The 23,889-nt window shown below is 36.1% G+C and overlaps 3 protein-coding genes across 3 annotated transcripts; 2 read left to right on the forward strand and 1 right to left on the reverse strand.

Annotated features, from left to right (window-relative positions):
- The first annotated feature begins 1,521 nt into the window (after window positions 1-1,521).
- Window positions 1,522-5,677, forward strand: LOC120492387 (glutathione S-transferase). The gene is made up of 6 exons (XM_039690637.2): window positions 1,522-1,697; window positions 2,097-2,148; window positions 2,221-2,353; window positions 2,450-2,591; window positions 2,894-3,019; window positions 5,265-5,677. Exons 1-6 carry the CDS (start codon window positions 1,611-1,613, stop codon window positions 5,400-5,402), a joined length of 678 nt encoding a protein of 225 aa, XP_039546571.2. The 5' UTR covers window positions 1,522-1,610; the 3' UTR covers window positions 5,403-5,677.
- Window positions 5,405-6,960, reverse strand: tmem14a (transmembrane protein 14A). The gene is made up of 5 exons (XM_039690639.2): window positions 6,822-6,960; window positions 6,650-6,728; window positions 6,455-6,556; window positions 6,279-6,366; window positions 5,405-5,554 (listed from the first exon to the last, which is right to left on the reverse strand). The coding sequence occupies exons 2-5, from the start codon at window positions 6,723-6,725 to the stop codon at window positions 5,521-5,523; spliced, it is 300 nt and encodes a 99-aa protein (XP_039546573.1). The 5' UTR covers window positions 6,726-6,728; window positions 6,822-6,960; the 3' UTR covers window positions 5,405-5,520.
- Window positions 6,961-9,735: 2,775 nt separating this feature from the next.
- On the forward strand, window positions 9,736-23,845 carry LOC120492402 (uncharacterized). The gene is made up of 16 exons (XM_039690657.2): window positions 9,736-10,030; window positions 10,511-10,581; window positions 10,864-10,979; window positions 13,717-13,842; window positions 13,933-14,072; window positions 14,184-14,268; window positions 14,362-14,497; window positions 15,446-15,639; window positions 16,712-16,819; window positions 16,903-17,042; window positions 17,154-17,238; window positions 17,332-17,488; window positions 19,155-19,348; window positions 19,473-19,626; window positions 21,673-21,800; window positions 23,340-23,845. Exons 2-16 carry the CDS (start codon window positions 10,515-10,517, stop codon window positions 23,652-23,654), a joined length of 2,145 nt encoding a protein of 714 aa, XP_039546591.2. The 5' UTR covers window positions 9,736-10,030; window positions 10,511-10,514; the 3' UTR covers window positions 23,655-23,845.
- The last annotated feature ends 44 nt before the right edge of the window (window positions 23,846-23,889 follow it).

The following is a 23,889-nucleotide window of genomic DNA, read 5'->3' on the forward strand; positions in this document are numbered from 1 at the left end:
CAATAGAAGGCAATGGCACAACGCTACCCAGCAACAGCTCAGTAATGGCGCCCGCTTACTTCCGGTAGTTTCGCCGGATTCGTCTATACTGAATGGAGGATTTTAACTGTGACGAGATGATTGACAGGGCAGTTTATGGTGATAAACTGATAAACGTGATAGTAGGCTATGTCCCAGACTGTGGTCCCAAAGCTTTAATACACCAATCCCAAATACACCCAACCACTTTTTATTTTACAAAAGAGAGCTTTACGTATTATTACAAAATTACAATATAGAGATCATACTAATGATTTATTTTTAAAATTGATAATTCTAAAATTTTATGATTTAATGGATGCAAGGTTACATTGATAATATATATGGTAGCTATACTGGGCCTATAAAATGCTGCCTGATAAAGTTTTGAGTATGTTTGAGAAACGTTATTGTAAGCATGAGTTAAAAGGAACATGTTTGTTTAAAAAACTGAAGGTAAGAACAAATACTAGATACTATCTCTGTAAGAGGAGTGAATTTATGTAATTGTTTGCATATAGATCTAAAATTGACACAAACAATAAATGGATTTAAACGGCTCCTATACTTTCATATAGATAGGTGTGGGTAATTAATATCTATGACTTTGTTGTTTCAAGTGTTGCAAGAAGAGAATAGAGCACTGTTTGACTGTTGTAAAAATTGAGAGGGATAGACGTCAATAAGCCTTGAGCTTCAGACTATACCCTTTGGTTTAATCAAAAGTTATGTTTATGATGGGTTGAATATTTGTTATTGTATATTTGTTAATGATAAACCAAATAAAATTAAATGAATGAATGAATGAAAAGCTTGCCTATCTTTTGCTTCACACTCAATGTACTTTTTCTTTTGCTACACACTCAAAAGTATGTACTTTTTCTTCACAAAAAGAGTACATACTTTTTAGGGCGTAGTATAAGTAAGCGAATTGGGACGCAGGGCTATTATACAATGTTAAGTGGGTGAAAAAAAAAAAACTCCTTAATCTTGTATTTGGGTCAAAAATGGGCACCCATAGAAATGAATGGGTAAAAACTAATTTAAAGCATTCTAAAATAAGCCAAAATAAGAAACCAGGTGACAGCAAAGTCACCTTTAGGTTTTAGCTGTAAGAACTTATTGGAATGATATTTTAATGTAGTTACAAAAAATAAATAAAATAAAACATAAAAATAAGCATAATTTACATTACTTTTTGAAGTAAATAAATAAAAAAATACCCCCAAAATAAAATAAAAACACCATAAATGGATAGACAAAACTTTATCAAAGACATATAACATTTATAATAAATAAAAATTAGGATCACACCTGAGTCCTCTGCCCACATTTGTCCACAATTACAGGATCAAGGGCTATAAAGTGAATACGGTTTGAGGGCTACAAATAAATAAATAACTTCCCATCTTTATTTTATTCCCACCTCCGTACTCCAGATATCAGCATATTCCTGAAAAGCTTGCTGTATCTGGCAACCCTGGCAGGCACCTCACGCGAATTACATAACACAGTCCACAAAAGTGCACACACCCACACCCACACACCGCAGAAAAGGGTTTTGGACTGAACTGTCGCTTTATTTTGTGAAAATGTCTGAGAAAGTTGTGCTGCATTATATCGATGGAAGAGGGAAAATGGAGCCGATCCGATGGCTCTTGGCCGCGGCTGGAGTCGAGGTTTGTTCAGATTCTCCACGGATATCCAAAACAAAAAGTGGGAATCGATTAACACTTTACATATATGTACCTTTTTCCTAATAAATGTAGTTTAAAATACCTGCTTTAGAAATTGAATGTGTGCATTAACTTTATCTCGAGATCAGTACTTTTTTCGCTTGGACTTAATTTTGTTCTTGTGTTCACGGCTTGAGGAGGTGACTACGTGACGTCTAACGTTATACAAAAAAAATGCAGTTGCACTTTGCAAAAAGTGGAAATCGATGAACACTTTACATATATGTAACTTTTTCCTAAAGCTGTGCAATAAATTTAGTTTGTTTGCATATGACGATAATGCTTTAGATGAACGTGCATTGTAACGTGATCTTGAAATCAATGCGTTCATTGTGTTCACAGTTTGAGGAAGTGTTTATGACCAAGAGGGAGCATTATGAAAAACTGGTGAATGGTAAGTTCAGTAAATCTCTAGTTGTTTTATGAATATATTATATGATGATGACTGATATTGCTTTGGTTGTAGAGGGATCCCTGATGTTCCAGCAGGTTCCTCTGGTTGAGATAGATGGGATGCAGCTTGTGCAGTCGAGGGCTATCCTGAATTACATCGCTGGAAAATACAACCTCTACGGGAAAGACCTTAAAGAACGGGCTTTGTGAATATCAACTTTTGATGAAATTGAAATTTTTAAATTAGATTCCTTGTTTTTCCACCACATCTAAGCAGTTATCTTTGTATTTTTGTCCCTTAGGATTGACATGTATGTAGAGGGCATTAGTGATTTAATGGAGCTTATCATGATGTCTCCTTTCATACCTCCTGAAAACAAGCAGAAAAGTCTCAGTAATATAGAGCAAAAGGCAAAAGAGCGCTTCCTCCCTGTGTTTGAGAAGGTATAGACCATTTCAGAAGATGTAAACAACACTGGTCCAGAAGCACTTCCTGTTTCAGTTTTTTAACACTACATAAGCTGGGATAAAATACAACCAACAGAACATATAAAACTGAATCAAAAAGTTAAACAAACATCTTTAAGATGTTTTCTTAACATGTGAAATAAAGAAAACAGGTACAAACTGAAACAGGAAGTGTTTCTGGACCAGTGTTGTTTACATCTTGTGAAATGGTCTAAGTTCATCACATTTTGAAGCGTTTATTATCCACGTAATCATGCCGTTTCTGATGGCTTTTTTAGGGTCTCGCGAACTCTCATTTCCTGGTGGGAAACCAGTTGAGCCGCGCTGACGTTCATCTTCTGGAAGTCTCTCTGATGCTGGAGGAGTTGTTCCCTACAATACTGTCAACCTTTCCCAAAGTCCAGGTGATCTGCTCCACGCTTTCCACACAATTGCACTAAACAATACCGGCATTATTGGTCACACTTTACATTAGGTATCTACGGAGGCGTATTGCATTCACTTGAAGAAAAAAATCTACTCTGTTTTTCTGAATTAACGAGTTGATTTTTCATGGATTTTTTTTTTTTTTTGCTCTGTTTTTCTGAATTAACGAGTTAATTTTTCATGGAATTTTTTTTGCTCTGTTTTTCTGAATTAACTCTTTAATTCAAAAAAACAGAGCAAAAACTTTTTTTCTCATGAAAAATTAACTCATTAATTCAGAAAAACAGCAAAATATTTTTTCTCATGAAAAATGAACTCGTTAATTCAGAAAAACAGAGCAAAATATTTTTTTCTCATGAAAAATTAACTCGTTAATTCAGAAAAACAGAGCAATTTTTTTTTCTCATGAAAAATTAACTCATTAATTCAGAAAAACAGAGCAAAAAAAAATTTTCTCATGAAAAATTAACTCGTTAATTCAGAAAAACAGAGCAAAATATTTTTTTCTCATGAAAAATTAACTTGTTAATTCAGAAAAACAGAGCAATTTTTTTTTCTCATGAAAAATTAACTCGTTAATTCAGAAAAACAGAGCAAAAAAATTCTCATGAAAAATTAACTCATTAATTCAGAAAAACAGAGCAAAAAAATTTTTCTCATGAAAAATTAACTCGTTAATTCAGAAAAACAGAGCAAAATATTTTGTTCACATGAAAAATTAACTCGTTAATTCAGAAAAACAGAGCAATTTTTTTCTCATGAAAAATTAACTCGTTAATTCAGAAAAACAGAGTAGCTTTTTTTTCTTCAAGTGAATGCAATACGCCTCCGTAGGTATCTATGTATTTGCATCAAAAAAGTAATTTTTAAGTACAGTGCTCTTATTGTGTGGATGTATTGAAAACACTTTCAAGAGTTCAACAGATGCTATTAATTACAGCTGTAATTAAATGCAGGTATTTTAAAATATAAATATAAGTTTAAAATGCATGTACACAGTAAGTGGATTGCATCAAATGATTCATACGTCACCATACGTTTTTGTTATTTTTGTGAGCATGTCTGTATCTTTAAACGGTGGCAGTCAAACATTCAGAACAGAGTGAAGTTAAGTTTCATTAAACCTTCAAATTTATATTTAACACATATAAAAAACACAGTATTGATTGTCAGATATACAGTAATAAGTTTAGTGAGTTGCCTGACCAATTCGGTCCATGAATCAAACCGATAATTCCTGTGATCTGTCTCTCTTTTAGCAGCATGATTATGATTTTAGGGCTGGGTATTGACACAACTTTCACAATTCGATTCAATTTCGATTCACAAGCTTGCAATTCGATTCGATTTCGATTCAATATTGATTATTTGGGATATCAGTTACAATAAATGGCAAATTTTCTCAAGGAAATCAAATCTCTTAACTAAGGCTTCATTAGCCTAATATGAATGAACTGTTTTGTAGCTATGCAAACACTTAAATTACACTTTTATTTATTTTTATAATAAGAAGATTATGTGAAATATAAACATTTAAATGGTGACTGTCATAAAAACTTTCCAGATTTATTCAAATATGCATTAAATATTACAGAACATTAAGATTATACTGCATATGTAATATGGTGTATATATTTAGCAAAATGCTCCTCTCTAGAGTTATTTTTCTAGCTGACTATAACGAGTTTATGTGGGTTTTCTGAGGTAAATATGACGATACATTGATTACAAGCTGTTTAACTGACGTCTTTCCACGGTTGAAACGCTGATTGAGCGAATCAATGTGACATGATCCGGATTTGGATAAGTTGTACTCTATCTTTAACACACTTTCAGACGCTCATTCATGTTTATTTGGCGCTGTGACTGGTATTATTAAGCCGGAAGAGAGATCAGCGATGCTGCTTCTCCAGAGCGATCTCACGCCACAGCGACAAAACACTATTTATGTTTTTGAATTTCTAAAGAAAATGGACGTAATTTGAAAATTGAGACTTTGTTTCATATCAATAGTAACAAAGGACAAAGATTATTGCGATTTTTTGGATGCGCGCAGCCGCGATACAGTGATCCATTCATTCAAAAGAAACAGGATGACTAATCGATTCTTGAGATTTAAGAATCGATATCGGTTCGTAAAAATGAGAATCGATTTATATCGAGAAATCGATATTTATTACCCAGCCCTATATGATTTTATATAATTTTTCATTTGTTTCACAGGCGTTCCAGGGAAAAATGAAGGCCTTACCCAGAATCAGCAAATTCCTGAAGCCGGGCAGTGCGAGAAAGCCTCCGCCCAACGAGGCGTACGTGAACGTGGTGAAGGAGGTGTTCAGCCACGTCTTTAAGGAGAAGTGAACTAACTTACAAGCTCCTTTATTAAAACTGAGACGCGAACATAGACAGATTTATTTGGAATGTACAAGACACAGTTGTAATAGTGTTAAATGAACATCGCAGCTGTTCAGGACATCACTTAGAAGATCAGAATTCGGAAAACCATTAGGAGGCTGAAATAAAAACAGACATACTAATAAATCTCGTGTTCATTTCACATGTTTTTTCTCTAGTAATAATATTGATCTTAATTATTATGAAGCATATACTGTCAATAAACTACATATTCAATCAGTCTTCCTTGTGTTCATGTGGTAAACAGTGTGGGGAAAACATGGTATTTTCAAGTAGATTTTTACTTCTTGCATAAATGTAGAAAAAAGTCAAATGTAAAGTTCATATTGATACTGTAAAATGAAATTTTACAGAGGAACTATTTTTTGGGGTTTGAGGACTACAATCAGAGATGTCACTTATCAAACAATATCATCTTTCAAATTCTAAAAAAGGTAAACAGATAAATAACTATATATTAATAAAGCAAAATGGTGCAAATAAAGTGCAGCAGATGCAATAACCATTGACAGGATATCGCTTTCCTTATTCAAACTGATTTTTCCCCTCATGAATATATGATGGACCCGAAGAATGAAAGCTGTATCATATACTTGGATATTTATAAGCAATATTACGCTCATAGCCATGTGAAATGTCTTTATACATCTATATCAGTCAGGCTGCAGCATTCATTTTGCATGAAAATATCAAGAAAATTAAACACCAATTTTTTCATATAGGCTATTTTTCAATAATTCGAGACTTTTCATGAATAAAACTTTACAAGAGCCATATTTTGATACGTCAGGACACAAGACTATAGTATATTTGTAAGTGTACCTCAGCGCTGCCATGATCCCTGCTGGCATGAATTTCCCAGATTTCCTGAACCTCATTCCCATCACAACTGCAAGCACGCCAGCAGATACTGAAAGGAAAAGCAATGAAAGAGAAAGTTCAAAGCTGTGAAGCACATTTGCTGAGTATTTCTAAAAAAGGGGGATTTTTATACGTACTCAAAGAGGTCCAGTAATCCTGTGGATCATTTGATATCCGATAGGCTCCGTATGCAGACACACTTCCAAAGAAGAGTCCAGCGATTAAAGACACCACACTTCCTGTGGGAGTCCAGCACTGGATTCAACATCTCCCCATCTTCAATATTAAACTGCACATGTTCAATTTGAAAACAACAGCAGCACAAGTCATACCTTTTCTTTTATATCCCATGAATCCCCCCAGAGCAAGAGCTGCAGCATAAGCGAAGCCCCACCAGTCCACTGCCATCCTCTACACATGAGAATCACATCATCACTTATAATAACATCACTCAAGAACACAATAAAGGTATATAATCCAAAACAAGGTCAGCGAAATCTTTACCAAATATCGCGGGTGAGCTGCGGGTATGCTTTAATAGCGGTAAATGTGTTGTGGAAGTGCTGTAGTGCAGCTGTGCTGAGCAGAGTCTGAAGTCTGCGCTGAAGTTCATAACACGGAAATGACGTCACGATGACGCGCGACAGGGAAGTGAGTGTGTGAAACGCTCTTTTTATTTTATTTTTTTATTTTTATTTTATTTATTTTTTCCTGTTTATCGTTGTCTAATTTCTTTTTTTGTGCTATTATGTTGTTGATGTTATTATTATGTTGTTTTACTCTGTAAACTGAATGTTTAAATAAAGCATTTAAAAAAAAAAAAAAATTTTAAAAAAGTGTGTGAAACGCAAGAGCGCCAAATCCATAGACAGTCAAATCAGTCAAATGCCTGTCTATGGTCAAATCAGACACCGGAATATTTTAAACGACACGTTGAGCTTGGCAAATTTACATATAAAGATAGATTCATCAAAACGAACTGTTTTCTTTTTTACTGTACGCGCGCGCGCGTGTGTTTTTCCTTTAATGTAACGCTAACGCCCGTGGCGCGCGCAGGCTAATTTTCTAATTTGTATTTTGTTCATAATCTAATAAAACAAGCGGTGTGACTATAAGGAATGATCACCTTAAAAATGTAAATACATGCAGGTGCGAATGGGGGAAACGGAGCTCAAAATGAGTTTGCATGAAGCACATGCTGATATGAAATCAAAATAGACCCATTTTTTTTTTGCAGTATTTATCATGAATTATTTACCCGAGCACATCATTGTTTTTTCATTCATGTGCCTCAAAATCTTGAAGTAAAATAACCTCTTGCCGCGACTTTTCTTCTCGGTGCGAAGGCGGGGCAACCTGTCACTCACATGATATCAACCAAACACAAGCATCCCGCACAAGCCCCGCCCTACATTTGTTCTTGTTTGTGAAAAGCAGTTACACTCAAATATTTAGGTTGACTCTAAATTGAACATATGCACGCTTACTTCCTTGTTTCCACATAAGGCATTTACATTTGTATTCCAATGCAGTTATCACACTTAGGCCTACCTATTAGACAATAAACCAGGTTTATTGATTATATAGAATTGAATCGAATGGGAACATTGGAATAAGAAACACAATTAACATGCACACTGAGATTGTCTCCTTTTGTAAAACGGGATGTTTCAAGATGAAGTAAATCCAACATTTAAAAAGAAAAAAAAAGACATGAATTACGACTATAACAAGTAGCTAGATGGCGGCAGAGAAGCATTTATTGGCTCATATTAACGTAGGATATTATTCACACATTTTGCTTTTGACTAAATATGAAACATAGGTCACTATAAAAAAGCACTATAAAATCACTAGGTTTATGTTTTACTCACAAAGTCTCATGAAAAACAATAAAGCGAACACGCGCACTCTTTATAATCACTAAAGCGCGTGCTCGGGATTTCTGCACACTTGAGAAAACTCCTATTTTGTTCAATAAATCTATAAGTGCCCAATAAATCTTTCATTTACAGTGTTTATGTTTTTTCCACATGAAAGTGTGAAAATTTATGGTCAAATTGAATTTTTCTGAGAAAGAACACTGAGGAACAGGTCTCTTTTATGTCATATTTGAATACCTAAATTAATGCTATAGGCTTGACTAAGTCACTTCTGATTATAAACACACCAACAAGTGACATATATCATATATATAGTGGTTTAGCTATATTGCACAAGTTCTCAAGCACATTCCGGTTCCATGTGGTCAGTTAGCCACGAATGGGGACAAACAATCAGTGATCGCCTACTGTACTCTTACTAGTTCACTATTAAGTAGCCTAATCAATAACTACTATTTTTTAATAGGCTAGTTCCCAGAGAACTACTGAAAAAGTTTGTAACTATTAACTAAAAGAAACTCTTATTAACGAATTAGTAAGTAATAGCTCACAGATGAAAGTGTTAGATACTTCTGTGGGAATTAGGCCTACTAATTATTTGGATTCGTATTATAAAGTGAAGATCATTGGAACTAACTAGTAATGACTCAAGTGTTACTACATGATTTAGTCATGATTTGTGCAAATGTTTGAGATTTTTGGTGAACTTTAGTAACTTTTAGAAAATGTCTTTGAGTAATTACTAGTTAGTTCCAATGATCTTCACTTTATAATACGGATCCAAATAATTAGTAAGTAATAGCTCATATGAAAGTGTTACTAGATATTTATGTGGGAATTACTAATTATTTGGATCCGTATTATAAAGTGAAGATCATTGGAACTAACTAGTAATTACTCAAGTGTTACTACATGATCTAGTCATGATTTGTGCAAATGTTTGAGATTTTTTGGTGAACTTTAGTAACTTTTAGAAAATGTCTAAAAGTAACACTTGAGTAATTACTAGTTAGTTCCAATGATCTTCACTTTATAATACGAATCCAAATAATTAATTCCCACAGAAGTATCTAGTAACACTTTCATCTGTGAGCTACTTACTAATTCGTTAATAAGAGTTTCTTTTAGTTAATAGTAATTACTAGATTGTTAATAAACTTTTTCAGTAGTTCTCTGGGAAGTATTAAAAAATAGTAGTTATTGATTACTTAATAGTGAACTACCACTTTCGTCTGTGCGCTATTACTTAGTTCGTTAATCAGAGTTTCTTGTTAGTTAATAATAGTTAGGCTACTAGATTGTTAATATTGTGTTACTCATTAGTTCTTGTGTAGTTATTCATTAACTAAGGAACCGTATTCTAAAGTGTTACCGAAAATCAAATACTATAGAAGTGGCTGCTGTGCTGTTAACTCACTAAAACATTCTTCAAGAGATTAGACTGTATAAAGGATCACTTTTCACTTCACATTCACTCACGGAAGGGGGCGGTATGCGCCTACAGCTGGTGTGCGACCCGCCATTAAACCCACAGAAGAAGAAGCCGTTCTCTTCCTATCGTTCTTCACAAAAATACACTATCCCGCGGTTGCTTTCATAACGACATTGGCATTTTCATTTACTTTATAACGTTTAAAATAAACGTTAGGTTTTTGTTATTGTTTCAACCCCAACCACTGGGTAACACAGACTGGGTCACTGCTGGGTTAACTTTACATTGTTGGGTTATATTTAGTAACAACCCAGCTTTTGGGTTAAATAGTGTTCCCGCGGCGACGGTTCGAATTTCAACGGTCGAGTGACAGTTAACGATATATATGAATGTAAAAGGTAAGTCGTATCGTTTTGTGATGTATAACTAGTATAACATCAAGTACCGTCTATTGAGACTTACATTTTGTATGATTAAGTTGTCAGTTTTGTTGTCCTCTATCGATTGAGTTATCACAGTTATAGCTCGCTCGCAGTAATAATAGAGTAAAAAGACAATTTTAATGTATTACTTAACGTTTACAATAATAATGGCTGCTTACATGAATGTCGATAAACTAAGTAGGTCAATAAAATCATTGTTTAGCATTCCGCCATATTTACTATATTCCGGACTGCTATTTTTTCCGTACTCTGGTGCCACTACAATTGATATATTGTTATGCATGTAACTTTAATAAATATGTTTTACAGATGTGGAATATAGCCTTAATATTTTTTTCTTTTAAAACTACTGCTGTTTTTGCATTTATAATGCGTTAATATAATATATAATTATAATGTTGCACTAAATGCGTGTACTTTTTGTACTAATTTTAGAGAAATGGATTCCTATGTGAAGGAAAGACTACAAGAGTGGAACCTCTGCCATTTAATTGAAACATTTCAAGGTAAGCTATTTAAATTAGTCATAAATGGGTCATTGACATGTAAAGCTTAAAAAATATTAAAAATATATATTTTCAAAACAGATCTGCATATTATTGAGTCATGAACAATGTGTTTAAACAAGTTAAATAACATTTCATTAAGGAAATAATCATTAAGTATTATTTAAATGCACTAAAAATGATTTCAAACCAAATAAGTTTTATAGGATAAAGTGATATATGACATGATTTTATCAAATTATTTAAAAAATGATGCACTCTTTCTTGTTGATCTTAACACAGAGGAAGGAGTGGACAAGGAAAGCTTCATGCTCCTGGACGACGCCAGCATCGCCGCTCTAATTCCAAGAATTGGTTTCAGGGTTAAATTCAAGAAATATCATTCAGAACTTCTGGAAGTAAGTTCACACACTTACTAAACAACGATAGCTTTTTTGATCACATGTTTCAAGTGCAGTCAGTCAGGTTATACGAATGCACAACATTCAATTTCTTATGATCATAGAGGAGACGCATATTAAAATGTCAAACAGTCATCATCCTCAACACATCATTTGCACAATCAACATATTCCAACACTATTTCAACACAATCAACATATTCTAGCCACTAATTAATTACATGGTGAAGCAAACCGCTACTTAGATCACTGATATTGTAAATAGCTCTTTTACATCGACTTGCTAATAAGGGCCCGTTCACACCTACCTTGTTTGGTCCGAATCAAAATAATAGATGTTAAAGCTCCCCCGGACTACGGTCCGTACCAAACAGATGAAATTTGGTCTGACGAATAGAAGGTAGTCTCGGCCTGGATCAAACTGAACAAAGGTTTGGTTCGTTTCTAGTGTGAAAGCATTTCTGTATGGTTCAGACATTCAGACCTTTTACAGGAAGTTCTGGTGGTTCCCGCATAGCCGAAAAAACATAATGTGGCAGGAAAAATGAGGCGTGTAGCACATGGAGAGAGGAGGAGACGAGGTTTTTAATTGAAGTGGTCCGATTACATACCCAGCAAACAAATTTAGGTTCTGGGAACGTTCTAGTTTTTGGTTCCCAGAACGTTCCTAGAACTTTCCCTTAAGGTTAAGGGAACATTCCCGGAACATTCTCCTCACGTTATAAAAATGGCACCTAAAAATAACCTACATTAAACGTTCCTATAACGTTCTTGTTTGGTTCCAAAAAAATAACCTCATGGGACCATTCGGGAACGTTAGGGGAACGTTCTGTGTTTGCTGGGTAATAAGAAGTCAAATGGAAAAAAATGCAGACCAAATATTTTTTGGACCCAAAAAAATTTTCCAAATATTTTTGGAGATAATGAGAGAACGGGAGAACAATGCCACCTGAAGATAAAGATACTGCGGCAGCAATATACAAAGGCGTGCGATCCCATGAAAATAAAATAAAAATAACAATATAGTTGCAACGATATGCGTCTGTTCATCATGTTGTCAAAGTTACCCGCCGAATTGACAACACGCTGAGTCAGATGCACGTCCATTTACTAAACCAATCAATGTCGAGATGCAACCCACATAGATGATGACGACAGGACGCAAGTATGTCACGTAAAGTTCTTTAGTGCGCTCGCATAATTACAGTGTGAAACAAAACCAAAACTTTCGGACTTTCCGGTGTGAAATCGCCCTTAGTTGTCTACATCAGCTGTCGTATGGGTCACACACAAGTTTGACCCAGTATCAAATATTTCTCTTATCTGTCAAACATATTTTATTTGGTTGTCCTGGACTTGCTCTTTTATGATGTTACTTCACTTGAGAACATATTTAATGAGATTATCCTGAAAATGTTAATTTAAAAAAATCTTGTATAATATGATTTGCTGTTTTTGTATTTGTTTTTTATTGTATAATATGATATTTGTTTTTTGTAATTGATTTTTTTTGCCATGAAAATAGCTTTGAATGCTGACATCGCATTAAATAAAATAATGTGAATCTGCTCACTCGGATCATCCTGATGTCAGTGCCATAAACAATCAGTTTGAGGGAGCATTTCATCGTCGAGCGTTCGGATGCATTAACTGGCAGCGAGAGACAGATGGCAGTCCAGGACAGCTTTCAATATGTTCCACTGCGGCCCGTCCTTAAAAATAAATGCTAGAATACCAGTGCCCTCGAATGACCAGCGCCCGTGTCTAAACAACTCTCCGTTCTGCGTGTCCTGTGGGCATACAGGCCCCAATTATGCTGTGCCTTCAGCTGTAGTTCCTGAACAAGTTTTGGAAGCACTTGGCTGTTGGTGGATTAGGGGTGGGCGATGTGATCAAAATCTTAGATCAAAATTTTCATAATTATCACAATTTTCAATATATATATATATATATATGAAGAGTTCAGATGCAAAACCCTCTAAGTGCAATTTGAAATTTTCCTCTAGAATGATAATTTTTATCAAGCTTATTTCAGTGATTTCACTTAAATGACAATGATAATTACCTATTAATTGTTATTTAAGTGAAATTACTGAACTTAAATATACAAGTTTGATAAAAAATCATCATTAAAGAAGAAAATTTCAAATGCCATTTAGAGGCTTTTGCATCTGAACTCTTCATATATATATACTCGCCTGAAAAAGACAAGCTAACACTGATAAAGAAAGAGCAAAAAAAAAAAAAAAAAAAAAAAACTACAATAGAACATATTAAATGCATGAAAAGACATACCTGACAAACTTCAAGAACTAGAAATACTACATAAAAATTAGGCTAATCAAATATATATATGTTCTTATTAAAGTTACTAAAGTGATAAAGTCAAGAGCAGTAAGACAGTTTCTCTTTCTTTTTGTTTAACATTAATAAACAACAGAAGGTACATTTGGAAGCTGTCACTTTAAGACCGACTTCACGGATCCATTATACTCGTGTAATTTCTTTCTCAACTGTTTACATTCACTTACATAGACATAAATGTTTACTTGCAAATACATGGTCACTTTGACACAAGTAAAGTATGTGTATTTAACCGTTCAAGCCCAATTTGGCGGCAGCGCTGTTTTTAAACCACAATGCTTAAAAACACAAGCAAACTACAAATGGAATAGCTAATACATTTTATAGCTGATAATGTCTGATATTTACATTCTTTTCCCCTTTTTAAACAGTCTCTGGGCCATAGCCCTGTCAACAATCAAGCATGTCCCAGTCAATCGCCTGTGAGGAATGACCCCGCGACCCCAGCACAGATAATACTGGAAAGCTGCCAAACAAGATCAAGCAACTCAACCTTTGTAATAGCACGTCTTTTGATAATCTTGAACTTGAATTTCAGGCTGATATTTTATTGTTTAAGAACAAATTGAGTGTTCTTCTTTTCACAGGATATACGAGAAATCCTGAGCAATTCTGGAGGATCGGCGTTAATATCGTCTTTAGACAGAGACGGGCACCTAAGCCTCAAGGACCGATGTCAGATGGTGCGGTTGTTGGTTTCACATTTGATGGGAAGGTTTGGGGAAAAGTGAGTAGAGGTATTATTAATCATTATTAAATGATAAAATCACTCGACTAGTGCACATGAATTAATAAACTGGCCTATATGAACGTTTCATATGCATGTTTCTTTGTATAGCCCGACAGCTGAGATCAAGAAGGAGATGGCTTTGGCAATAACTGCCCAGTTTCCTTGTCTGAAAAGCAATGAGGGATACGGATATGTAAGTTGTGCTGACACATTCTGATTATAAGATAATCAAGGGCTGATAAAGAGAATTAGTCCCCGCTTTATCATGACGGTGGTTTTGTTGCAGGAGGTGTGGTATACACCTTGTCGCTATCGTCACCCTGCAACCGGGTATCTCGAAGAAAGACTCCGCAACGTGAGGAAACGTCTGAGGAAACAGCCATCCCAGAATTCATCTTCCCAAACCAGTTTTCCACTGCCAGGTACGAACTAGGAATGGGTGATTATATGTATGTATATACATATAATTATATTATTGCCAGGAACATAAATTGAATAAATGAATCAAAAGTAAAATAGCATTGCATATTTGACTGTATAAATTAATCCTCATTAAAGTTACAAAGGCTATTCAATGAAGAGAAGTGAGTGATTTGCTTTTATTTTGTTAACATTAAAAACATAGCCCGCAGGAATATTAGGCTGTTGTCACTTTAATGCACAATGCACTGATCCAGGACACCGATACTGTTACACATGCGTTATCTTTCTCAGCTGTTTATGTTCACTAAAGACATACTTAAGGTTTGCTTGGATACTCGCCAAGACTGGCATGTCGACACAATTTTTGTGTTAATTTTTTTTTGCACTTAAAGGGTTAGTTCACCCAAAAATGAAAATTAAGTCATAAATTACTCACCCTCATGCTGTACCAACCCCGTAAGACCTTCGTTCATCTTCGGAACACAAATGAAGATATTTTTGATTAAATCTGAGAGCTGGATCACTCCTCCATAGGCTGCCTAAGGGATCGAAACTTGACGGCCCAGTAAGTCATTGCAGAAAATGTTTAAATATTCCATGTGACTACAAAGTTTATCAAGCGACGAGAATACTTTTTGTGCGAAAAAACAAACAAAAACAACAACTTTATTTGACTATTTCTTTTCTTCCTTGTAGGCCTGAGACGAGAGTTCAAGAGATTTCCACGACGCATGCGCGAGAACTGAACTGAAGTAGTTGAAGGAGATCGCAGTTCTCGCGCATGCGTCGTGGGAAGTCTCGTTTCAGGCCTACACTCCAAATGTACAAAAAAAATAGCTCAATGTTAAAATTGACTGGAGTTCTCCTTTAATAGGCCTCCACTATCGTTCCTGCTTGTGGTTTCCAGACGTTCATGGTTTTATATTGATGTATTTTAACTTCAATAGAGTCAGCGTTGTCTTCAACTGATATTCACACAATGCTTGAGTGGCTGAAGAACAATAGAGGCCCTCACAGTCAAATCATGGAGCCCATGGGACACACAGCACCTCATCGAGCCGCATGGATTCGATCCCCTGGATCGGAAACCGTAGAAGAAATCAATGCAGAATATCCCAAACTTCATGACTTTCCTGGAATGGTGAGGATAATGATGTGCTAGATAGGGGATTTTCAGATGGGTTTTAGTCTAGATTTAAATTTACAGAGTACGTCTGCTTCCCAAACAGTGTTAGGAAGACTATTCCAAAGTTTATGTGCTAAATAGGAAAAGGATCTACCAATCTGCAGTTGATTTGATATTATTATATCTATTATTATAAACTGGACAGAATTTTGAGGACGTGAAAGACGATAATACAAGAGCTCACTCAAGTACTGGGGAGCTAAACCATTTAGTGCTTTGTAAGTAATTAGCAAGTGTCTATAGTGTGTAATTGAGAGCCAATGCAGTGTTGGCAGAACATATGACGGCTAATATGGTCATGATTCCTGGTTCTGGTCAGAACTCAAGCTGCTGCATTTTGGCCCAGCTGGAGTTTGTTTATTATGTATGCAGGGCAGCCACCCAGCCTCTACTCTACATTACAATAATCTAGCCTTGAGGTCAGGAACGCAAGAGTGAACTTTCCTGCATTTGTCACTGAGTGCAAATGTTGTATTTTTTAAGATGGAAGAATGTGGTTTTACAGATGCTAGCAATATGGCTTTCAAATATAAGATTGGTATCAAAGAGCACACATACACACACCCAGGTTCCTAACATACGACGAAGACTTGATAGAGCAGCCGTCAAGTATTCTTGGGTATAACATGCAGAGGTTTTTGGTCCAATCATTAGAATTTTTCAGAATTATGTACTAATTTTACTAATTTTTCACTAATTTTTTTTTATTTTTTATCAGCGCCTAATTTTGTGAATTGGAAGTTTCGTCTGGGCACAAATAAATTTAGAGCTGAGTTTCATCAGCATGAAAGCTAATGGCATGCTTCCTAATGATATCTCCTAAGGGTAGCATGTACAGCAACGGTCCTAGTACTGAGCCTTGAGGTACTCCATACTGAACTTGTGTTTGATATATGATATGATATTATAAGTAGCTTGGAAGATTGGATAGAGTGAGACTAATTCTGCATAGCTGTGCTAAAGAATCTTCATTACTCATTGCTGATAACGTCGGATATTTACTTTATTTTTCTTTTCTTTTAAACAGTCTCTGGGCAATAGCTCTATCAACAATCAATCGCCTGTGAGGAATGACCCCGCGACCCCAGCACAGATAATACTGGAAAGCTGCCAAACAAGATCAAGCAATAGCTTTGTAATAGCTCGTCTTTTGATACACTTGAACTTAAATTTTGTAATTTTTTTATCAGAACAAATTGAGTGTTCTTCTTTTCACAGGATATACGAGAAATCCTGAGCAATTCTGGAGGATCGGCGTTAATATCGTCTTTAGACAGAGACAGACACCTAAGCCTCAAGGAGCGACGTCAGATGGTGCGGTTGTTGGTTTCACATTTGATGGGAAGGTTTGGGGAAAAGTGAGTAGAGGTATTATTAATCATTATTAAATCATAAAATCACTCGACTAGTGCACATGAATTAATAAACTGGCCTGTATGAACGTTTCATATGCATGTTTCTTTGTATAGCCCGACAGCTGAGATCAAGAAGGAGATGGCTTTGGCAATAACTGCCCAGTTTCCTTGTCTGAAAAGCAATGAGGGATACGGATATGTAAGTTGTGCTGACACATTCTGATTATAAGATAATCAAGGGCTGATGAAGAGAATTAGTCCCCGCTTTATTATGACGGTGGTTTTGTTGCAGGAGGTGTGGTATACACCTTGTCGCTATCGTCACCCTGCAACCGGGTATCTCGAAGAAAGACTCCGCAACGTGAGGAAACGCCTGAGAGGCCAGAGACAGCAAAGCAATCCACAGCCATCCCAGTATTCCTCTTCCCGACCCAGTTTTCCACTGCCAGGTTGGTGCTAGGGATAGGCGTTTATGTGCAAAGGGTTTTAGTATGCAAAGGGAATGTTGTACGTTTGCTCTTTAGACAATTTGCACGGCAAAATATTGCTGTGAAATGAAAGGGATAGTTACATTTACATTTATGCATTTGGCTGACGCTTTTATCCAAAGTGACTTGCATTGCATTTCCAGGGACACATTTACTTTCTTATCAGTTCTTGCTTTCCCTGGGAATCGAACCCATGACCAACGCTCTACTATTTTAGATACTTCTATGTCCTATGCCATTCCAACAAGTGTTATTTCTTACTCTAGAAATGATGTCTTTAGTGAGAAACGACACCAGATCTTAGGCAGAATATCTGATCTGTATTCCAGGTCGTCTGCAGTCATAAGGGAGCTTTATGTAAGGGACACACTGATAATCTTCACCTTAGTTTTCAAATATCATGTTTTTAAAATAGATTTAAATTGTTTATCATTTTTAATTTAGGGATTTTAACCTCAAGATGGAAAGTAATTGTCTGTTTTTTTGGTTAAAAACGTAATGTTTATATTTTTTTTAATCTTTTTTAGATGCATTCACTATATACACTATATTGATTTATGACGTCTGCCTTTACATGCACATGATCTTTAATGACATCCCATTCTTAATCAGTAGGGTTTAATATGGAGATGGTCAAACCCTTTGCAGCTAAAACAACTTCAACTCTTCTGGGAAGCTTTTCCTCAACGTTTAGGATTAGGGTTGGGTATCGTTTGAATTTGAACGATTCTGATTCCGATTCCTTGTTTCGATTCCGGTTCCTAACGATTCTCGATTCTGATTCTTTTAAGAGGCGGGGTCAAAAAAGTTTAGCTAACCTTGCTAACCAACGGCCTTTCTGAAGGAAATACTCCTTCTGTAAAAATACTCCTTTAGTCACAAACTTTGCATTTTGCCGAGATTTCGTTATTTTTAGAAAAGTGAAGCCAGACTTTGGATCGCTGACGTAAACTACTCATGTTTGACTCGTGCGGTTATGCCAACACTTCCGCTAGACGCTTCTTCGTTGGTGTTGTTCAGCGGTTTCTTCTTCCGCTCGGCGGACTGTGAATATCGAAACTAGGAATCGAAATTTTTACTTTTGAACGATTCCGGGAAAAACGAAAAGTTAGTCTCGGTTCCAAACGATACTCGAGTCTCGATACCCAACCCTATTTAGGAGTGTTTATGGGACTTTTTTTGACCATTCATGTTGGCCTGGTTCGCAGTCTCCGCTCTAAATCATTCCCAAAGCTGTTATATCGGGTCAAGGTCAGGACTCTGCAGGCCTGTCCAGTTCCTCCACACCAAACTCACTCATCCATGTCTTTATGGACCTCGCTTTGTGCACTGAAGCGCAGTCATACTGGACTTGTTGGGCCAGTGTATTGTTGTAAATTAAGTGGTATATGTCAGCATACTAAGACACATTCCTATCAACTGTACTGTTGAAATGGCTAACTAAATCTTTGACTTTGACTTGACTTTGGAACACGAACATCCCCAAACTGTTCCCGCAATGTTGGGAGCATGAAGTTATCCAAAATGTATTAAGAGTCAACCCATCTCCACCAATCTTTACTCTTGGCACAATGCAGTCAGACAAGTACCCTTTTCCCCTCATTGTAATGTGATTTACCTTTAACAGAGTCACAGTTATCTTCAGATGTCATTCAAAAAATGATTGAGTGGCTGAAGAACAATAGAAGCCCTCACAGTCAAGTCATGGAGTTCATGAGACACACAGCCCCTCATCGAGCCGCATGGATTCGATCACTTGGAACAAAAACCGTAGAAGAAATCAATGCAGAATATCCCAGACTTCACGACTCTCCTGGAATGGTGAGAATAATTTACTGAAGCCTGTAGTAGAAATCCTACATTAATTTAGAAAACAAAAATGCTTCAACTTTATTCATTATATTGTTACTTGCAATCTTGCATTACTATTATTGTTTTTATTTAGATATTACAGGACTTTGAAGTTGTGTTCCCTGACCATGCTGACCGCCTTTATGAATTTTGGGCTCCTGTCTTCACTGACCGGATTTTACTTTTCACAAAAAAAGAACCAAAGGCTTCTGACGTCCTTCCAGAAAATCTGGAAGCACTGCCAATAGGTAGGACGTCCTATTAAAATCACACACAGAAGTGCCATTGTTGTGACTGGTTGACTGAGGGTCTAAGTGGTTGAATTTTCAGTAACTGCACGTTAGGGTTAAGGGATTAGTTCAGTTCAGAATTAAAATTTCCTGATAATTTACTCTCCCCCACATCATCCAAGATGCTCATGTCTTTCTTTCTTCAGTCAAAAAGAAATGTAAGGTTTTTTAGGAAAATATTCCGAGATGTTTCTCCATATAGTGAATTCAATGGGGTCCAACGGGTCGAAGGTCCAGATGTGAGTTTCATTGTTAGTGGTGGAAATTTTGATTCTTTCCAGAGACAGTTAGTTCACCAAAATGATTAGTTCAGATTTGTTCTCTAATTCGTTCGGTGACAATTTCTTCATATAACATAAATACTCCAGCTCGGGGTGAAAAAGAGTGTCTTTTGTGCCGTCTTAAGTCAATGGACGTATTTACTTGTTAAAAAAAAAAAATATTGGACATTGTTAAAAATTAATAAAATAAGTGGTTCAGATGACCAAAGAACAAGGTTTTCTTGCATAATTAACATTTTAATTGTTAAGTCAGACGTACACATTCATAAATCTGGGATAATATTAAACGTTGAGTTATGTTAAATCTGAATATAAACTATCGTATGTGCACACGATAATGGTGCTTTCATCCACTTTCTGCTGATTGCTGAATGAGATTGAATCACATGCTAAATGTTCGATCTACCCGGTACTCTCATTCATTTAATTCACGAACGAAATGTACCAGTTCGTTCAATTCGTTCAAGAATGAGATCTCTCTTGGTTTAAAATTTTTAGGGAAGTGCATGACATGAATAAAATATATCAAAAATATCGATAATACAAAATGAACACAAAACACCAGCCCTTACAGTATAGTAAATTGTTCAAAGTGCAAAATACCACAAAACTTAGTCTAAAACACACGAATAAAATATAAGAGAGACCGGTAAAGAGAAGTGTACGTTTAAATCAAGTAAACAGTCACAAAATGGCAATGTTAATTTGTCTTTGTTAGCCTACATTTAACCATCAGCTTGCGTTTTTAAACTGTTTTTATTTTACTATGGTAAAGTGTACATTTCTTTCTTTGACCCAAATATGCCAACTACACGAGCTGTTCGCCATCATTATCGTACTGGTTATTTTCATTCACGAAAGACATGTACCAGTTCGTTCAACTCGTTCACGAACTAGGGCTGGGCGATATGGCCAAAAAAATGATCACGATAATATTTTTTATATCAGTTGATATCGATAATTATCACGATATATGTCAAATCTTTATTTCTTTCAAGTTTAAAGGCAGATTTTGCTCCTAAGTGAAAGTTGTAGAAACCAGAGCATTAATTGTGTTTTTAAACTACTCTTTAACAAAAACATCTGTTTTTTTTTTTGGTTTTTTTTGGTTTTTAATGTAACGACCACATTTTTAGTGAGCTCGCGCTGCGCTGCCGTTTGGTCTTTGAGCCGAGCGGATAAATGCTCCGTGTGGCGCGCGCGGTTCAAATGAGTTTCGTTCCGCTTTTGGCGCATAAACATTATTGAACATTTATTGACCTCTTGATATCGTTTTATCAAGAAAAATTATATTGCGATAATTATCGTTATCGTTTAATCGCCCAGCCCTAGTTCAGACTCAAAGCAGCTCGGTCACGGTCAGTGAAGGGCGTATTCGTTCACTACATTCAACAAATCACATGCTCTGCCACATCACACTCGAAGGCTATCGGCTCGAGGTTTAAGTCCACAGAGAGACCCGGTTCATTTGTTCACCTAAAAGACTTGTTCAAAAAGAATGATTCGTTCACGAACATAACATCACTTACACAGTTACTCACTCATCACAGTTTCAGTGCAGCTTCAAAGTCTCGAGGAATAAGAGTCTCATCTAGACAAACCGGTGGACAGTTATAACAAAATACACATTTATATACTTTAACCACTAATGTTCTTCTATCGGTGACAACTGCAAGCTTAACTTTTTTCTGATGTGTTTGCTCTGCAATCTTCTCGTTTAAAGATGTCCGTGGAGAAATTGCCTTGAATTGCCTTCCTGTCATCCTGCCGTCATCGCCATATCGCACAAATGAGAAAATTGTGCGTCCAACATATGCGGAAATGAAGCGCAGCTTCATCGACATTCAGCCCGTGAGTAAAAGCAACACCTCAACATCAGCTGTAGTGAATTACCCTGGATCCATTCCTCCTGTTCAATCCTCACTCTTAGGGGTGTTTACACAACACTGCTTTTAGCTAAAAACTTTTTATTTTTTATTTATTTACATTTAATTCCACGGCTGACTTTGCTTCGATTCATTCGTAGGGCTGTCACTTTAGTGAAAAATCCTGTTCGATGTCTGAGACACTAGTGTTCATTGAATCGATTGTAAAATCTGAAGACGTTTCCAATTCCAACAGCAGATACAGGCGAATCCACGGACACCTATCAGGCGTTAGGACGAGCGTAAAGAGGCTTGAGACGCACAAGTCAGGAGCGCAACATTCAGGGATTGAGATTAACACACTCGACCCGCCAGATGCGCTACAGATGAACTTTGGCGGGAAACGCTGTCCAATCACGAGCCAATCAGGCGTGTTTCTGTGTTTACTCACTTTCTTTGCTGGGGAAGTTCGTGTAAGACAAATCTGCGCAAATACACAACTCGTGATCCTCATGGTGCTCATTTCTGACCGAAAAATTTTCTGTTTTGAATTTTTAAAAATCACAGCTTCATCGCAATGTTACGAAACTTGGTGACTTTTATGGCATTGGGTATGTGAACACACAAAAAAATTGAGGTCATGATCCGAACATGCTAAGTGGTCGTAAAAAAATAGTCACACTTGTGCTCTTCGGTCAAAAATGACCGACACTAGGAAATGAATGGGAAATTGTAAAAAAAAAAAAAAAAATTTTTGTCTATTTTTTATTCTAAATTTTTTTTAGCCTTTTCTCTTTACTGTAACCAGATGGTGCTAATTTTCTTCAAAAAATATTTTTTTTTCCTGAAGGCCTAGACTCTATATTAGACTAAAATACTGCATTAATATTTTTTTGAAAAAAATAATATATATATATATATATATATATATATATATATATATAGAAAAATATATATATTTTTCCATGGCAAACATAAACCATAAATATTGCATAAATGTTAATAATTTCAATTAAATTGTCTTAAAAATACTAAATTAAAAAGAATAAATATTATAGAACAAAAATAAATTGCATTGGTTTTACTGGGATGGAGAAAGTTTCATTTTTAGGTGTCCGGTCACTTTTGACCGGGAAGATAACAAGTGTGACTCCGAAACGAAGAGCACCTGAGGGTTAATACAGCGTATCGCAGAATCTGCTCGTTTCTGGCTTACTTGAACACACACGTCACTACATGTTCACTTGCGTTGAAGTAATAGCGAATATTAAAAAGCATTTGGTGAACAGAAAAGACTGTTATTTCCCAGCATCCCACATGTTCTGTGTTGATCTGTCCGACTAACACACATTTTTGGTTAAAAAACAATAAAGGCTGTTTAAATCGATTCCCTATTTTCGTTTTCCGAACTCGCGTTGGTCCGATCGATTGTGCAGTCGATTTCCGCACGTAAAGTGACAGCCGTATTTATTTGTACACATGTATTATAGTCACATGTCAACTGAACTGCATTCATTGTTTTAAGGTTGGAACTGATATGGTTCATTACCTGGACAGCGAGACGAGCCCGGATCCACATGTGCTGGTGCTCGGGGACAAAGGGAACTTCTCCGAAGTGTTCGTCATTTTCAACGGGGAGGCGATCGAACAGGAGACTTTAGTTCAGGCTGTGGATTTATGTTTCAAAATCTTTTATGTCTACGCCATAAACTATCCAAAGCCGTCTGCTCCCATTTGGGAGTTCTTGCAGTACGCCATCTTTAAAATCCCCGGAGGAGTGCCGTCAACACACTGCTGCCTCCTTAAGAACTTCGTTTTCAATGTCACTGATCATCAGTAGTCCACAGATGCTCTTGTAGATTAGCACTATGTGTTTATAACCCCGTCACCCGTCATCACCCGCTGGAGCCCCGCCGTCCTCATCCTTCATCTTTAGAAATATAGAATGAACAACTTGTGAATAACCGAAACATAATCATGAGAATTCTGGATTTATCTTTAAACAACATTAAATAAATTAGCTTAATGATGTTCATTCCTCAATTGAATTTTACTTATCGTCAGTGTTGAAGATC

This window comes from Pimephales promelas, chromosome 11 (assembly GCF_988280905.1).
Source record: "Pimephales promelas chromosome 11, fPimPro1.hap1.1, whole genome shotgun sequence".
Lineage (NCBI taxonomy): Eukaryota > Metazoa > Chordata > Actinopteri > Cypriniformes > Leuciscidae > Pimephales > Pimephales promelas.

What these genes read in the sequence shown, in the direction of transcription:
- LOC120492387 (XM_039690637.2), top strand. Translation starts at nt 1,611, where the DNA reads ATGTCTGAGAAAGTTGTGCTGCATTATATCGATGGAAGAGGGAAAATG. An exon ending in TGGCCGCGGCTGGAGTCGAG is followed by an intron (nt 1,698 to 2,096) that starts GTTTGTTCAGAT and finishes TTGTGTTCACAG; the next exon opens with TTTGAGGAAGTGTTTATGAC. An exon ending in GACCTTAAAGAACGGGCTTT is followed by an intron (nt 2,354 to 2,449) that starts GTGAATATCAAC and finishes TTTGTCCCTTAG; the next exon opens with GATTGACATGTATGTAGAGG.
- tmem14a (XM_039690639.2), bottom strand. Translation starts at nt 6,725, where the DNA reads ATGGCAGTGGACTGGTGGGGCTTCGCTTATGCTGCAGCTCTTGCTCTG. An exon ending in CATGGGATATAAAAGAAAAG is followed by an intron (nt 6,557 to 6,649) that starts GTATGACTTGTG and finishes GGACTCCCACAG; the next exon opens with GAAGTGTGGTGTCTTTAATC. An exon ending in GGGATCATGGCAGCGCTGAG is followed by an intron (nt 5,555 to 6,278) that starts GTACACTTACAA and finishes TTTTTATTTCAG; the next exon opens with CCTCCTAATGGTTTTCCGAA.
- LOC120492402 (XM_039690657.2), top strand. Translation starts at nt 10,515, where the DNA reads ATGGATTCCTATGTGAAGGAAAGACTACAAGAGTGGAACCTCTGCCAT. An exon ending in CAAGATCAAGCAATAGCTTT is followed by an intron (nt 16,820 to 16,902) that starts GTAATAGCTCGT and finishes TTCTTTTCACAG; the next exon opens with GATATACGAGAAATCCTGAG. An exon ending in GCAATGAGGGATACGGATAT is followed by an intron (nt 17,239 to 17,331) that starts GTAAGTTGTGCT and finishes GTTTTGTTGCAG; the next exon opens with GAGGTGTGGTATACACCTTG.